Below are 15,794 nucleotides of genomic sequence, written 5' to 3'. Positions count from 1 at the left end.
ACCACACAACTTTGTTACCTCTGGAGCATCTGTGTAGTCAAACATCCTGAAGATCACCCTTGGCATAGGATAGACAGAATCCTTTGTGTGGGGTGGTGGTGTAAAAGGGGGCAAGTTATGTTGCAGAGCCTCACACAATATGCTATCAAAAGCGAGGTATGGGCGCAATATGTGTCTTTCTTGCCAGCGATCCTTCTTCAACTTTTGAATCTGGGCCCAAAGGCAATCCAAGTACTGCAGAAGGAAAGGGGAGGGGAGAAGGAGGATATAAAATAAAACCCATGTACAGTGTCAATCAACTAATGCTACTTTTCAAAACACGATAAAACCCTGTCCCTGTGACATTACCTCTTCTTGTGGGTGAGGCTTATCTGCCGACCATATTTGTAACACGGGCAAATGGATTTTTTGACGCTGCCTAAAAAGGGCAATAAATAGATCAGCTTTAAAGTCAAAGATTAAAATAAATCAATAATAATAATAATAATAATAATAATAATAATAATAATAACCCACTTGTACCAGAGTTTATGCAATGTAGGGTAGGTTACATGAAAATCCCAAACAAGTGCCATAAAAAGTTATTTATTGAAATACTCATTTACCTTCACACAAATGATCACTTTATTATTTGCAGCAGAAACAGTATATAGGTTGTGTTCACACGTTAGAGTATGAGGCGGGATCTGCTTTAAAATCTGCCCAAAAGCTGTCTCCAGTTTCTTTCAACGGAGGCAGTAGCTGATTTTTTTCAGCTACTGAAAAAAAATAAGCTTCCTGCTCATTCTTCAGGTGGATTCCACCTTAGAACGCCCATTGAAATCAATGGGAGGCGGGATACTCCTTTTCTATTAGCATGAATTTTTAAGGGGATATTGTCACTCCTTGGGGAGAGACCACCATATAGGTGTGTGGAGACTTATTAAGCCTTTAGCACTCCACTTCGCAAAGGACCATGGGAAGAATAAGCAAATCTGTCTTCCATGATGTAATTAGGAAGTCAGCTGCTGCCTCAGTGTTGCAAACCAATAGAGGGCGCTCACTGGAATGTGCAAGCCTGTCTTCCCTGGTGTAGTTAGGAAGACAGAATTCCAGTGAAATAACCCAATAAAGGCTGCTCCCTTTCGCATCATGCTCGACCTTCCAAGAGGCCTTTGTTTTGCAATGACGCTGGGATTATTACCAGGTATGGTCTCTCAATCGAGGACGGCCGTTTCGATGTACTTGCATCTCATCAGCTCGATGTAGAAAGGAGAGACTATACCTGGTAATAATCCCAGCGTCATTGCAAAACAAAGGCCTCTTGGAAGGTCGAGCATGATGTGAAAGGGAGCAGCCTTTATTGTGTTATTTCACTGGAATTCTGTCTTCCTAACTACACCAGGGAAGACAGGCTTGCACATTCCAGTGAGCGCCCTCTATTGGTTTGCAACACTGAGGCAGCAGCTGACTTCCTAATTACATCATGGAAGACAGATTTGCATATTCTTCCCATGAATTTTTAGTAAGTTTTAAATGGTCACTAACTTTTCAGACAACTTAGCCTCACTTAATAGAACATGTGATTCTGGACTGTCATGTAATGCACTATACTTAAAAATGTTGCTGCTTTTTGCCTGAAAAACCTCTCTAAGACTGGGGCACCAGGTGGCGTAAACGCTGCAGAAAAAAGCAAAGCGTTTTACAGTCCCTGCAAGCAGATATGCTGTGATTTTCAAAACAGTTGGTTTTCGAAATCACAGCAAGTAAATTATACCTACAGAAACACCCCCCACATGGGCATAATTTAGAACTCTATGACACTGTCCAATTACAGGCAGACAGTGTCAGAGTTCAATATCACATCCCTTGTCTTCTCTTGTCTGAGATCAACCACTTGACAGCAGAAAGTATCAGACATCAAACCTAACTGCACTGATTGCTCAGAAACAGTGTGTGTGTGTGGGCTACAAAAAAAATCTAAGTGCACCAGAATCAGCACTTATTAAAAGGGGAAAGCTAGAATTGGAGGATTTGACTCCTGACATCTGCCATACCTGTACAGTAGATAAAGAAGTTAAGAACAGAATGCTGATTACTACATTTGTTGGTTGATTTAGGTATTTATTATTTTATATTTTAAAAAAATTTTTTTACACTTACTTGAGGTAATTTTCAATTTGTGATAAAATACGGTCCATCTCTACATCCTTCTTCTCATATAATTCTTTGCCAACCCAAGGCAAGGAAGAAAGAACCGCATACACATACCAATCAGAACGAACCTATTAAGAAAAAATAATTACACACTAAAAATAGAAAAGTTTAATTTACATTTTAATACAAAAAGACAAACACACACATTAGATAGAACATGCGCAAAAATTCCCAGACTATTAAAACAGAGAGTTATTAAAGGGGCTCTATCAGCAAAATCATGCTGATGGAGCCCCACATATGCGTGAATAGCCTTTAAAAAGGCTATTCAGGCACCGTAAAAGTTATATTAAACGACCCCCCCCCCCCCCCCCGTTTTAAAATAAAACCCTAAAACAGAATGAGATAAACTTACCGAACGTGCACGGTGGGCGGGCATTCAGGGTGCGCCGTCTTCTTCATCCACGCCTCCTCTTCCTCCGATGTCCTCGGGTCCCGTCCTCCTCCGGTGCTCACGAACTGACACTGCTTTAAAAAAATGGCCTGGGCGCATGCGCAGTAGCCGTAGTAGAAGCAGCATGCTACTGCGCATGCGCCCAGGCCATTTTTTTAAAGCAACGTCAGTTCGTGAGCGCCGGAGGAGGACGGGACCCGAGGACATCGGAGGAAGAGGAGGCGTGGATGAAGAAGACGGCGCACCTTGAATGCCCGCCCAGTTTAATATAACATTTACGGTGCCTGAATAGCCTTTTTAAAGGCTATTCACGCATATGTGAGTCTCCATCAGCATGATTTTGCTGATAGAGCCCCTTTAATCTCATACAGTGCAAAGTCAGAATTGCTGTTTTATTCTTTTAACCCCTTCCCAACATCTGCCGTACTAGTACGGTAGATGCCGGGTGTTTAACTATAGCAGACGCTTTGGAACGGGCGCTGCCATTTTCCCTGTGATCGCTGGCACCCAGAGTAATCTCTGGGGCCGGCATCACATTGCTATGACAGCTTAGAGCCTTGTGAAGGCTCCCCAGCCTGTCATTCTATTTCTTCTATTGCAGGCTACGCTAGGTATATCGCCACGCAGGAGCCGGCCTGCAACTTTACAGGTACCCCGGTGGGAGGTGGGGGGGTTAGTTTACACTTACGGATGCCGGGGCCTGAGACATCGCTACGCTCCTGCCCTGCATGAAGCCAGCAGTGGCAGAAGCGATGCTGCTATTGCGGGGAGGGACAGAGGAGCGGAACAGCAGCATCGTTCCTGCCGCTGCTGGCTTCATGCAGGGCAGGAGCGTAGTGATGTCGCAGGCCCTGGCACATGTGCCGACGTCTAACCCTCCCCTGTAATAGAGAGGCGGATGCCGGGTCTGTATTGCGGCCACATTTGGACTATAAGACGCACCCTTCTTTACCCCCCAAATTTGGTAAAATACGGTATAAAGTGGTAATATTACATCCCTGTCCAGTGAGTTCACAGCCCTTTTAATACATGACAATTTCCTGCTGGTCTTAGAAGCAGCTGGCTGATACTATATACTGTAATTTAACCTATAATCTACAAGCTTCTTCTCCACTAAAGACTCTTCTTTACTTCCCCTAGGACATATATCACATGCTTATTACTTTTATCCAGACTTTACATTTCGTTATTATGCATTCATGCCTATAGGGGCTTCCAATTAATGTGGTTCTGATGACATGAAGCAAGATACGACCTGCTCAATCCCATCGGAGCAGAAGTAGTCGAGAGTGTATAATAGAATGCACTCAGATGTCACTCCGCATGTCATCCAAGTGCATTCTGCTGCAAACTCGGCTCCACACCGGAAATCCACTCAGACATATGCATGGGGCCTTAAAGGAGTTGTCCCATAACAAGGATCCTCTCTATACTGCTAGTTTATGTGGATTTAAGACTTTTCCTAAATGCATTGCTTTTATCAAAACTGCTTTGTTTGGCCGCTATCTTAATTTATTCACTTCATTGTTGACAATCCGTTTCTATGGCCCTTGGGATTATCTGCTCATTTGTCAAGTGATGTAGCTGCCTGCTCTCAGGGGGGAGGGAGGGGCTGGGAGCAGCTCTGAGCTGTTTGAGAAGCTCCACTACTTAAATGACACAGATAGGGGAGGTGAGAGCTCTGGAATTTCTGAGCTCTTATCAGTCGATTTAATTGAATTTGGCTGATAAGGGCTGAGATAGGGAGTCCATTACCTCTGTATGTAATACAAACTGACTTAAATCCAGCTCTGCTACATCAGCTTCACACTGTGGTAATTCATTTACAACCAATCCCGCGCAAGTGAAACCCCGCCCACCTATGTACCGAGAAAAGCAGGAAGTGAAGAGAGCACAACAGCCTGTAGGTTGGTGAACAAGTGTCATGGGAATACCCCTTTAAAAGAATTCCATCTTCTGGATAAGCTTCAATATATAAGCACTGAGGAGTGCAATTGGGGAAACTGTAAGTCTAGTCCCTTATCCTACTACAGGGAAATGAATGGTCACAGGCTTCACAAAAAAAAAAAAAAAAAAATGATATTATTAGATGTTTAACTCAGCCCAAATCAATACCTTTTTGCAGTTAAGCTCTTTTATAAACTGGCAATGGACAAAGATTTTACTTTGTGCGATTGCCCACAATATGAACTAATTTCCATATGGATTGTCTCTGATGGGAAACACCAGGCCTTTTCATTACACCTTTTAGTAACGGAACACAACTTTAAAAAAAACAAAAAAAACAACAACTTGGTCTTAATTTTGTACACAAAAGACTGAAAATATTTCTTACCTGAGGTATGTCTTCTTCTTGCGCAACACCAACAAAGTTTTCAAACATTGCTACCATGGAGGGGGCTGCGATGACATGGCAATTCACAAGATCAGACAAAAAGCGGACCTTTATGTTGGTTAAAGTGGAGAAAGAAACAAAAGAGTTAGAGGACAGAATACATAGGAGATAACTGTTTGTCCAGATTGGATCAATGGGGATTCCAGCATTTGGAACCAGAAAACCGTGCCCTCCCCTCCGTCTGAATGAAGAAGTGGCAGTGCATGTGCAAAGAACTGAATGCAATAACAGTGAATATATTCAACCACTGATCCATACAGAAATATATATATATATATATATATATATATATATATATATATATATATATATATATATATATATATATAAAAAAAAGGCTTTTGCCATGTTAACATTACAGTGAACATAGAGTGATTAAAATGGTGGGATTTCTGTCTACATCAGTCCGTCAGCTATAATAGATCAGAACAAACTCAAATAATGGCAGTCTGAACTCCGCACACCTGTTTTTATAGTTCCTTTGGACTTCAGTCTATTCGGTAGTCTGCAAAACTGAAAACTAGGACAAGTCCAATTTTTTAAACAGACTCACACGGTTCGCCAAAAAGACCAACATGCGAAAGCTTCAAAGACATCTTTTTGAGAACAGGCGTGTGATGGGTGTTTAAAAAAAGCTGTCACATGACAGTTTTCACACTGGTGTGAATAAAGATATTCTTTACCTATAACTGATGGCAAGTTATTACTATTCCTCATAGTATATAACGATTGAACAGCAACACAGCAGCTTATCAATTTGTATTACACTATGAATATATGTAGCTGCAAACAAAGGTAGTATTACACCAGTCACATACAAAAGGTATTTCCATTTCTATAAAGCAAGACTGAAAATCTTACAAGATATGTGGCCTCCACATAGGCATTAGATTTTATGGTTTCTTTCAGGTGACGGATCATAGCTTCAACAAATTCTCCACCAAAATTGTAATTCCTTGCATTCAGCAGGCCCACTAGTGTAGTGTAAACAGTCATCTTCTCCGGTAGGTTGCGAGCACTGTTTTTGATGAAGTAAAATAAACATCCCATTAGCTAAATGACAAGTTGTAACTTCTACACAGTGTAAAGACATACAAATTACATTTTAATCACTTGGCTTAGCCACTTAATGATGAAGTGGTGTACATGTACAGTGCTTGGTCCTAGGCTTTATGCCAGAGAGCCATACATGTATGGCACCGGCTTAAAATGCCTGCAACCTACCAGGAACAGATAGGACCCAGAAAAGATAAAAATGGTGTATTACGCACATACTTGTTCTGCGCTGGGGTTTAAATAGAGTTAGTATTCAGTCGCACCATTTACCCAGTTTCACTAGAATCCTGAATGGCGTATCTGTCTGGCGATGCTACAATATGCATGAAAGCTGGGAATTAATCACTGCGTAGTTAAGCAGATCTGGCGTCCCTTGCTAGCCTCAATGTGTGTGTGTGGGCATAACAGCTCTATATAACACAACTTAAGCTAGGTTCACCCACCAATGCACGCAGGACTTTTCTCTCTGCCAATTCCAGAATAAAGTCCCCATTCAGAACCAAAAGGGCAGAAACCAAGCGCTACTATGATGACTAGCCTTACCAACTTTAAAATAAGATTAGTAATTATTTTCTATTCTTTCCATTGGTGCCCCTCTAATCTGATGCAGAAAACTTATAAATGTTAGAAAGCATAAAAAGTCCTATGCAGAATAACCTAAATCATGAGTGAGAGCAGCTTAAAAGGGTTTTCCCAAGCAGAATTGTATTTATTTATTTTTAGAAAGTTCCCTTAGTGCTAGTTATGGGTTAATAAGTACACTCATATACCTTTCACAGTGTTTGGAGTGATTTCTGGGTGTCTCTGGAGTTAGCTTTCTGCTGTGCAGCTTACCATGTAGCTTCTAGCTAGTTCCCTCACGCCGTCTCACTAGCCTAGCGATCTCGCTCATTACTAGCTCCTCCCACATCTCCATAGCCTAGCGATCCCACACTCTCCCATCTCCCTAGCTAATCTATTCCACCCACTACTAGCAGAGAAGAAGAGGGAAGAAGTCATCCCAGACACAGGAAAGCTTGGTATTTATGGGGATAGGGGAGGGGAAGAGAGTACTGGTAGCGTTCCATTTCGGAATCCGTTAAACAGAACATCACCAGATTATCAGAAAGTATCCCTGGAGAGGTCACATGACAGCTTCAGGGATATGGGTTATTAAAGATTCTTTTTTTAAATTGAAGTAAATTATAAGTTAGGTGGGGGGGTTAGTTTAGGGGTTAATTCTTAGTTTATCCTGGACAACCCCTTTAAGAGACATAATTTGCATGTGGAAAGTGTAATTAGCAGAAGCTGCTATCTATCCACCGTGACTACTTTTTATGCTTTCTAAAATATATAACTTTACTGTAACAAAATAATTACAGAGGGGAAGCAATGGAAAGAGCAATATGGTTTATGATATATTGTAGAATGAATTGGATGCATAGTTTGAATTCAAGTAAAAGTATTCATGTAACAATCTAACTCTTATGAATTAGAGGAGCTTTACTGCTGCTGTCTGACTATGGCTGTCAACCATGTATGAAGGAGATGGGCTTGGGCTGTGGGAAGACAGTGGAAGCTTTGTCACTTTTGACAATACTATGTTTTCTTATTGATTACCGTCTCATTTGATTGATAGACCATGGGCTTGAGGTTAGTCAATGCAATCTACTACACTCCTTCTCTTAGAACCAAGAATCCCCCATACACATTAGATGGTCAGAAAGTTCTACCAAAAATCACCTATAACAATATACATTCACTACTGCAGTCTACTGAAGAATTCACAGTCTGGTCCATGGACTGGTCTCACTGGCTCCAAAAGTCTACATTATTTTGCCTAACCTCAGGTTGTGAACTTTTGAGAAAATATTAATGACGAATAAATGTATACTCACACTGCACAAAGAATTCTCAAGATTTTGCTCTTGTAGTTTGGCAAGTCAGCTTCCAAGACACCAGCCAGTCCTTCAAGGTTGCTTTCCAGCGATGAGGTACTCTAAAAAGGAAATCAAATAAATCACACACAAAGTAAACTCATCTACCGGGTCTCTTCCGGCATTCTGCTGAGGCCAGTCAGCAGAACTCTGAACACGCCGTCAAAAGAACCAGGCTGCGCGGGAGGACACTGGAGCAATGTGGACAAGAGTACGCAATTTTTTTATTTTTTTTTTCACTGCCCCCAGTTGATTTAAACGTTATAAGGGTTGTCCATTTTTGCCTGGACAACCCAAATTTTATGAATATTTTTATTTCAATTTTATTTTTTTGCAACATGATTTTTAACATTTTAAAATGTTCTTAAAGGAGTTGTCCAGGCAAAATTGGACAACCCATTTAACTTTTATATCAGCCGGAGGCAGTGGGGGAAAAAAAAAAAAAAAAAAAAAAAAAGTACACCTGGCGGCTTCTCCCCGGTCTCTTCCTGATTTCTAAAATTTTATTTATTTATTTTTTTAAAACATGTACAGATAAAATGCAAAGGAATCAGTTAGGACAAGCTAGAGCCTAAAGCAAGAGTCTGACTAAACAGATCTGGTATTTACTTGGTCCAGAGAGTCCTCCCAGTCAACCTGACCAGCATCAGTACCACAATCAGCACCAACAGCTGTCCATTAGGGAATAAATCCCTCTCAGTGCAGCCATTAGTATAGAAATGTGTGTTTTTCTGCCTCAAATTCATTTCAACAGGGTTTCCAAGGCGGAATCCACCTGAAGATAGGTCATGATGCTTTTTTTTCCCCTTTCTTTCTAGCATAAAATTCAGAGAGATGAGAAAGAAAAAAAAAAACATCTGCTCCCATCGAAATGAAAATGAGAGTTCCACCTCAAAATCCGCCTACAAAAAAAAAATAACTGTGAACTTACCGTTAGTTGCTTCTAACCACACATCTATTAAGAAAAAAATGGTTTACCTTTTCCCCAACTCTACAAATGAGTGACTCAAGACGATCTTCTATATCCAGGGGTTCAGAAGTTTTCCGCCTTTTATGAGGTTGCCCTCCTGTATTAAAAGAAAAAACAACACCACAGTAATACAGTCCTAAGAACATTTTGACATAGTAGTATTCAGAGAGGATCTGTTACAAAATACTAAATCAGTTGATTATTGCTGTGCCCCTGAACAAATTGGTGTTATTTTTCTAAATCCATCCACCTTTTCAAAATATATGGCCAAAATATTTGTAAATTAGCTGTTGTTCACTCAGGTCAAGAGGGGGTAGATTTTGGCGCTGAATCCACGTCAGAATTCGTCCCTCACAATAGAGGTCTAGTATGTAGACCGCTAGTGCTCTTTTTTTTCCGTGAGCGGGAACATGCCGCTCAAAGAAAAAAGAAGTGAGCTGCCCTTTCTTCAGGCGGATTCTGCGGCTGATACAGCCCCGGCGTCCGCCTCGCTACAGCACCGTCCGGTCTAGGCCCATTCATTTGGGCCTACTCCAGAGCGGGAAGCCGCAATAGTCATGGCAGGCACATTTTGGCTTCCCGCGTCACAATCAGGACCAAAATATGCCATGACACCACACGTGTGAACTAGCCCTTAGGGTCTGATCACACAGGGTATTTTTAGTAGCGGAATCTGCCTCAAAATCCATTGGAAAAAATAGTTCCCATTGACTTCAATGAGAGCCGCTCGCCTCTTTTTCCGCTAGCTAGAACCGGAAAAAAGAATCAAAACGCCCTTTCTTCCCGCAGCTGAATCAGCCGTGGCACAAAACTTCCTCCATTCAGGCCCATTCATTTGGACCTAATCCGGAGTCGAATGCCGGAACAGGACGCCGGTGCACTGCATTGGCATTTCATCGTGACTAGCTGCGCAGTATGTTCACACGCAGAAGCCATTTCCCACAGTGTGAACATACCCTAAGTGGTAGGAACCTTTTGTTTTTCTTACAGAAAATAAAGTGGAGAGAAAAGTCCTTTCCGACAACTACAGGTAAAATCTAGTAGACCCCATTACAGTCTATGGGGTTTGCGGGTTACCACTTTGTTTTGTTTTTTAGCTGACAGGGTTCCTGTTTCTCAGATCTCCAAAGAACGGAAACACAACCACCTAGCTGCTCACCTCAAACCCTCTTCCATTTCAGACATGTGAATTGCCTGTAAAACTGCGGGATCAATTTATGACCAAAGAGGGCTCATATTTTCTAATCTTCCTCTTATTCAAGGCATCAGGCAACACTAAAAAATCTCCCCGGCATAGAATGGCTGCTAACAGAGAACAATAGAATGTAGCCTAAGGTAATGTAGTATAAGTAATCCAAAAGCACATTAGGCAGAAATACAATCAATGGTGCATTGACCACATAATAGGGCTGCTTAGATACAGCAACAACATAAATAAGGCAGGGCGTGCTGGTACTTGTAGTACCACGGGTGTCACACAGACCAGCCATGCTGCAACCACCACACGTCTCGAAGCTCTAAGCAGCTCTGCGTGAGTCTTACCATCATTCTCGTCGCTATGCCTTCTCCGGGACATGGCCGCAGCTACCGTTTCACCCGCGCACTGAGGTACGGTCAGCCTAGTGAGGACTCCCCGGTGAAAGCGCGAATCTCGCGAGGCTTCTATAGACGCTGGCTCTGTGATTGGCTCTCCGGCTTCTGGAACTTACTCCTCAGGAACCAGAGAGAAGCGCTCACACACTTTAGGCCGGGCTACAGTCGCTTCCGGTTGCTGTACTAGAGTGGTCTTACAGAGAGACGCTCTAGCCATCGAATTTGGTGTCTATGGTTGTCGAGAAGCGCGAGCTTCCGGGAAGGTTTGAAACTTAGGGAGTGTATAAAAAGTGCAGGAATGAGGCAGTGGTGTTAGAAGGCTTAGAGTACTGGCAGTGAGGGAGTTTATTATATTAGAAATGGTCGAGTATAACAAATAATGACGGGATATGATAAAGAACATGGAGCTTTCTTTCTGACAGAACCTATTTATTTTATTATATATAGCATAAAGAGATATTAGATACACTAGGACTTTCATGCAATAAAGAATGGGATTCTCAATTATTAAAGGGGTTTTTCAGGCAAAAAAACTTTTTTTTTCAATAAAGAAAGGTCTTAGTGCTATTAATGGGTTAATAAGATCACCCAAATCCCTTTAGCAGTGTTTGAGTGATTTCTGGACTGACCTAGGAGCTCCTGGCACCCTATGTATGTGTTTTTATGGGTAGCTTCCTGTTCTTTTATCCTACAACTACCATAATGCATTACTCTTCGCTCAGACCCCCCTCACATCCCCCTCCCTGTTTCCCTACCTAGCCTGCCCTAACTAACTAACTCAGCCGCTCACCCTCCTCCTCATACTTACATGTCTTCCTGTCTGGATATCCTGGGCATAGGAGATCAGTTTCTTCTGTCCTTCTCTTCACGTCTTCCTGCGCAAAAGAGCCAGAGTGTATTGGTGACATTCTGTTTACGTAAATGAGGAAACAAAACTTCACTTGAAAATCAGAAAATGTGCCTGGGGTGGTCACATGAGTGCCCCAGCCATATCCTTTCCTACTAATATTATAAATGTGAAAGTTTGGTTGTTTGTGTGTTTGTTCCTCAATTAAAACTTGATTAAAACATAGGCTACTTTTTATCCCGGTAAATAACATGGCTTCCCGACTGTTATGAATTTATGTTCACACACTATATTACACTGCTCTTGCAGCAGGGCTGTTATCTCTCTGTGTAAACAGACGCTAAGAGTCTGTGGATTGTTTACCTGCGTTTGCATATTATCTGATCTGCTCCAGGCAGTACAGAGAAACTGACATGAACAAACACCTTTCATCCAAATTGGCAGTTTGTCAATTTTAAACATGCCTGAAAAAAGAGAATCTAATATGTCGCAAACAATGAGAGCTATGAAGGAAGCCAGAAGTCACAGACCTCTCCTCAAGCGGAGCTGAGGGGCATCATTGTGAAGAACAACTTCAGTGCCAGGCCAACTTGAGAGCTGCCGAAACGCCGGAGTTTAAATATATCCAGAAGTCAGCAAGTGGTGAAAACACATCCACATGATTGATAAATATGCCCTTTCAATTAATTTGTCGCAATTTTCAAGATTTTATTATTTTTGTAAAATAAAACAAGTTTCACACTAGTGTTGGGGGACTTTGTCTCCCATTCCATTTACAATAGGTGAAGGGAAAAGTCATGCATTGATGCCAACAACACATGCATTATATGGCGTCGCAGCGAGCTGCTGAGATGCCGGAACAATTACAGGCACGGTGTGAAGAACAACTTCAGTGCCAGGCCAACTTGAGAGCTGCCGAAACGCCGGCGCAGGCGGATCATCAACCCCAACAACACTCTCATTATATGGTGTCCCAGTGAGCTGCTGAGATGCCGCAACAATTACGGACACAGCGCGAGGCACGAGTTCAGCGGCAGGCCAGCTTCAGGGTTGCCGAAATGCCGGAGCATTCGGATCATCAACACCAACAACACGCTCATTATATGGCTTCCCAGCGAGTTGCCGGAACAATCACTGGCATAGCACGAGGAACGCGTTCAGCGACAGGCCAGTTCGACAGCTGTCAAAACGCTGGAGCAGGTGGATCATCAACACCAACAATACGCTCATTATAAGGTGTCCCAGTGGGCTGCTGAGATGCCGGAACAATCGCAGGCACGGTGCGAAGATCAAGTTCAGCAGTAGGACAGTTTAACAGCTGCCAAAATGCCAGAGCAGGCAAACCATCGATGGCAGCAATTTGCTGAATATAGGTGGATCATCCACTCCAACAACCCGCAGACGAAGTCGCTGGCAGAGGCTAGTAGGTAAATATACATTTTTGATAAAGTGAGTTAGAAGTTAGCCTGGCGAGGAGGGTGTTTAGTTTAGTGTTAATGTATTGTTTTATCCCAGACAACCCCTTTAACTAACTAAGGCATTCTACAAGAAAAACATGACTGCTGCTTTCCAGAAATAGCGCCCCAGAAGATACAGCTACACGGTGATCACATAAGTCATGGCTGCATCCTGCACTATATATAACACTGATTGAACATTTTTCATACAGTTAGGGCCAGTTCACACGGAGTTTACGGGCGTGCATTCTGGCACTTATACACGTCAGAATGTGAGCGCTCAAAACAGATCCCATTAATCTCAATAGTTCGTTACGGGCGCCCGTGAACTGACCCTTACTAGGAACGCAGAGATGGTAATAAACTGTTTCTCCATCTCTGGTGTCTCTAGGTACAATAGACTTTGCTGTTATATCCCATCTTCTAGTTGTTTAAATATATACAGAAGTCAGCAAGTGGTGAAAACACATCCACATGATTGATAAATATGCCCTTTCAATTAATTTGTCACAATTTTCAAGATTTTTTTTATTTTTGTAAAATAAAACAAGCTTTACACTAGTGTTGGGGGACTTTGTCTCCCATTCCATTTACAATAGGTGAAGGGAAAAGTCATGCAAGCAGGACTTTTCTCTCTGACAATTTTTTTTTAAACTGAAATCAGCGTCCGAAGAATGGAAACCTGAATGCTAGTGTGAACCTAGTATTATTTATATACAGAACAGAGAAAGAAAAAGGGACTCCTAACATGAACAGTTACATCAATCTAAAGTCCTGTCTGTACCAGCCTAGAGTCCTGTTTGATATATTGTAGCAAATCAGGTCAAGAACCACTGTTGTTTCACCTGATTTGATGCAGGGGCTTTTACATGCTGGCCTTTGACTCCATCAAAGACCCACACATCACTTTCAGCCTTGTCTGTGTTGAACAGCATACACATATGAAGTTTTTACAAAGCCTTACTTATGAAGGACATTTTTACAAATATGTTTAATTTGGATTAAAATCACACTTGGTAGAATTCTTAAAAGTTTATAAAACACATTTTGCAAGATCTGTTCTTGTTTTTGGTAAAAAAAAAAAAAAAAAAATATATGGAGGAATCAAAGACTACAGACATATAACACATATACACAACACAACCTTTGGAGATGAGAAATGTACCACAGGACCCATCTAGGCAAAGAAGAAAAAAAGTTAATGGCTGTATACATTGGCATAGCTGTATGGGGACCCTTAGGGGTTCCCAGAAGTCCCTCTGCCACAAAAAAAAAATACCACTATTCTAAATGGTACAATATAAGTAGCAGTCTTATTACACATTTTAGGCTAGCAACAGCTGCAGCAAAAAAACAACAACAAAACACTGCAGCAACGCATACAATTTTTTCCTGCAGTGTTTTTCATTAAAAGTTCACAGTTTTCCTCTGCGGATTTTCTTCCCCTATTTTACCTATATAGAAAACACTAGCGTTTCCGTAGGTATAAGTGTAATGCTGCTATTTTCAAAAATGCAAGCGTTTTTTAAAACATAGCTTTTTTGCATTGGATTTTTTCTGCAGTGTGTGGATGAGATTAGCCAGAATCCCATCCACTGTGCAGGCACTGTAAAGTACAGCATTTTTTACTGCAGTGTTTCCACCACAGCCAAAATACTACATTTTCACATCATGGAGCCCCAACCTTATACGGGAACGCTAATAGCTGATCAATATCTTGGGAAGGGTCTCTGCAACTTTTCAATTTATTTTGTTGAGTTGTAAGTAATTTCATCCTCTGGATGCAAGGAAGAAAGACTCCATTCACTGATAACAAAGGGTGTGATTTCTGAATGCAGACATATGGATCTAGAGGTGCCCCAGTCTCTCTTCCAATGCATCATGCCTAAGATTTATAAAAACAGCTCACACCCTATTGATGAATCATCCTAAAATAAAAAGCAAAATGCCAAATTTGACCTGGGATTGTTCTCTAATACATTTTACATTTTTCTACTTAAAGTGATATTCCGGTAAACAGTTAGATAATGGGATAACTGTCTGATCTGTGGGAATGCCAGCGGTCAGACCTCCATTGTGCAGGAGAATGGGAGTTTTGTGTGTCCCATATGAACACAGTGTTAAGTCATACGTGCACACTGTTGCTTCCCTCCATTTTTATTCAATGGAACTGTCACAAATAGCCAAGCACTTTATTCGACTATCTTCAGTAGTTGCATAAAGATGATTGAAGTAGCAACATTGTGTGTATGACATGTCTCTCCATTTATATGGGGCATACACGACCCCTATTCTTCTGACTGGTGTGGGGTTTCAACCGCTGGAACACCCAATGATCAGAAAGGTATTGCCTAACATGTAGATAGGAGATACTGTATATACTCGATTATAAACCGACCCCACTAATTTTACCCCAAAAAACGGGCAAAACTTATTGACTCGAGTATAAGCCGAGGGGGGGGAATGCAGCAGCTAGTGGAAAATTTCAAAAATTAAAATGGTCGGAGTTTTTGGGTGCAGTAGATGCTGGGTGCTGCGGAAGGAGGGGAGGGGGTGTTTTGGTTGTCTGTCTGTCTGCTCCTTCCCTGAGCTTGAGGACTGTTTTTTCTTCCTCCACTTGGAATTCAGTCTGGCTGAATATACGGTATCTGCAGTGCTCCTTTTAACCTCTTCCCGACAGAACAGGAGCACTGCAGATACCCTATATTCAGTAGACCGGGCACTTTCAGGCACAGGGATACCTAATGTGTATGTGTGTCACAGTCATTTTCTACTTTTGTATGTATTCTAGGGAAAGGAGGGATTTAGAACTTTTATTTAATTTTTTTTTAAAGCTTCTTTTTTATTCCCACTACTTTATGGGAGATTCTATACATTTATATCGCGGCTGGTCATAGACCCCCCCCCCTAAAAAAAAAATATTTTTTTTGCTGACTCGAGGATAAGCTGAGGGGGGCTTTTTCAGTACAA

At 41.7% G+C, this 15,794-nt stretch overlaps 1 protein-coding gene across 2 annotated transcripts in view; it reads right to left on the bottom strand.

Moving 5' to 3' along the window:
- Positions 1–15,794, bottom strand: part of NCBP1 (nuclear cap binding protein subunit 1) — a 278,082-nt gene that overhangs the window by 15,772 nt on the left and 246,516 nt on the right. Inside the window, exons 1-8 of one of the 2 annotated variants that reach the window (XM_075280359.1) lie at positions 10,470–10,611; positions 8,936–9,024; positions 7,919–8,019; positions 5,847–6,003; positions 4,926–5,033; positions 2,143–2,264; positions 349–418; positions 19–234 (exon numbers count right to left, since the gene is read on the bottom strand). In XM_075280359.1, the coding sequence (XP_075136460.1) occupies positions 19–234; positions 349–418; positions 2,143–2,264; positions 4,926–5,033; positions 5,847–6,003; positions 7,919–8,019; positions 8,936–9,024; positions 10,470–10,503 (897 nt within the window). In that variant the 5' untranslated portion in view covers positions 10,504–10,611. Of the gene's footprint in view, positions 1–18; positions 235–348; positions 419–2,142; positions 2,265–4,925; positions 5,034–5,846; positions 6,004–7,918; positions 8,020–8,935; positions 9,025–10,469; positions 10,612–15,794 lie in introns of those variants that run through there. The other variant, XM_075280360.1, reaches the window with a different exon arrangement.

The sequence above is a fragment of the Leptodactylus fuscus genome, chromosome 1, assembly GCF_031893055.1.
Source record: "Leptodactylus fuscus isolate aLepFus1 chromosome 1, aLepFus1.hap2, whole genome shotgun sequence".
Classification (NCBI taxonomy): domain Eukaryota; kingdom Metazoa; phylum Chordata; class Amphibia; order Anura; family Leptodactylidae; genus Leptodactylus; species Leptodactylus fuscus.
This window is presented reverse-complemented; position numbering and strand designations above follow the sequence as displayed.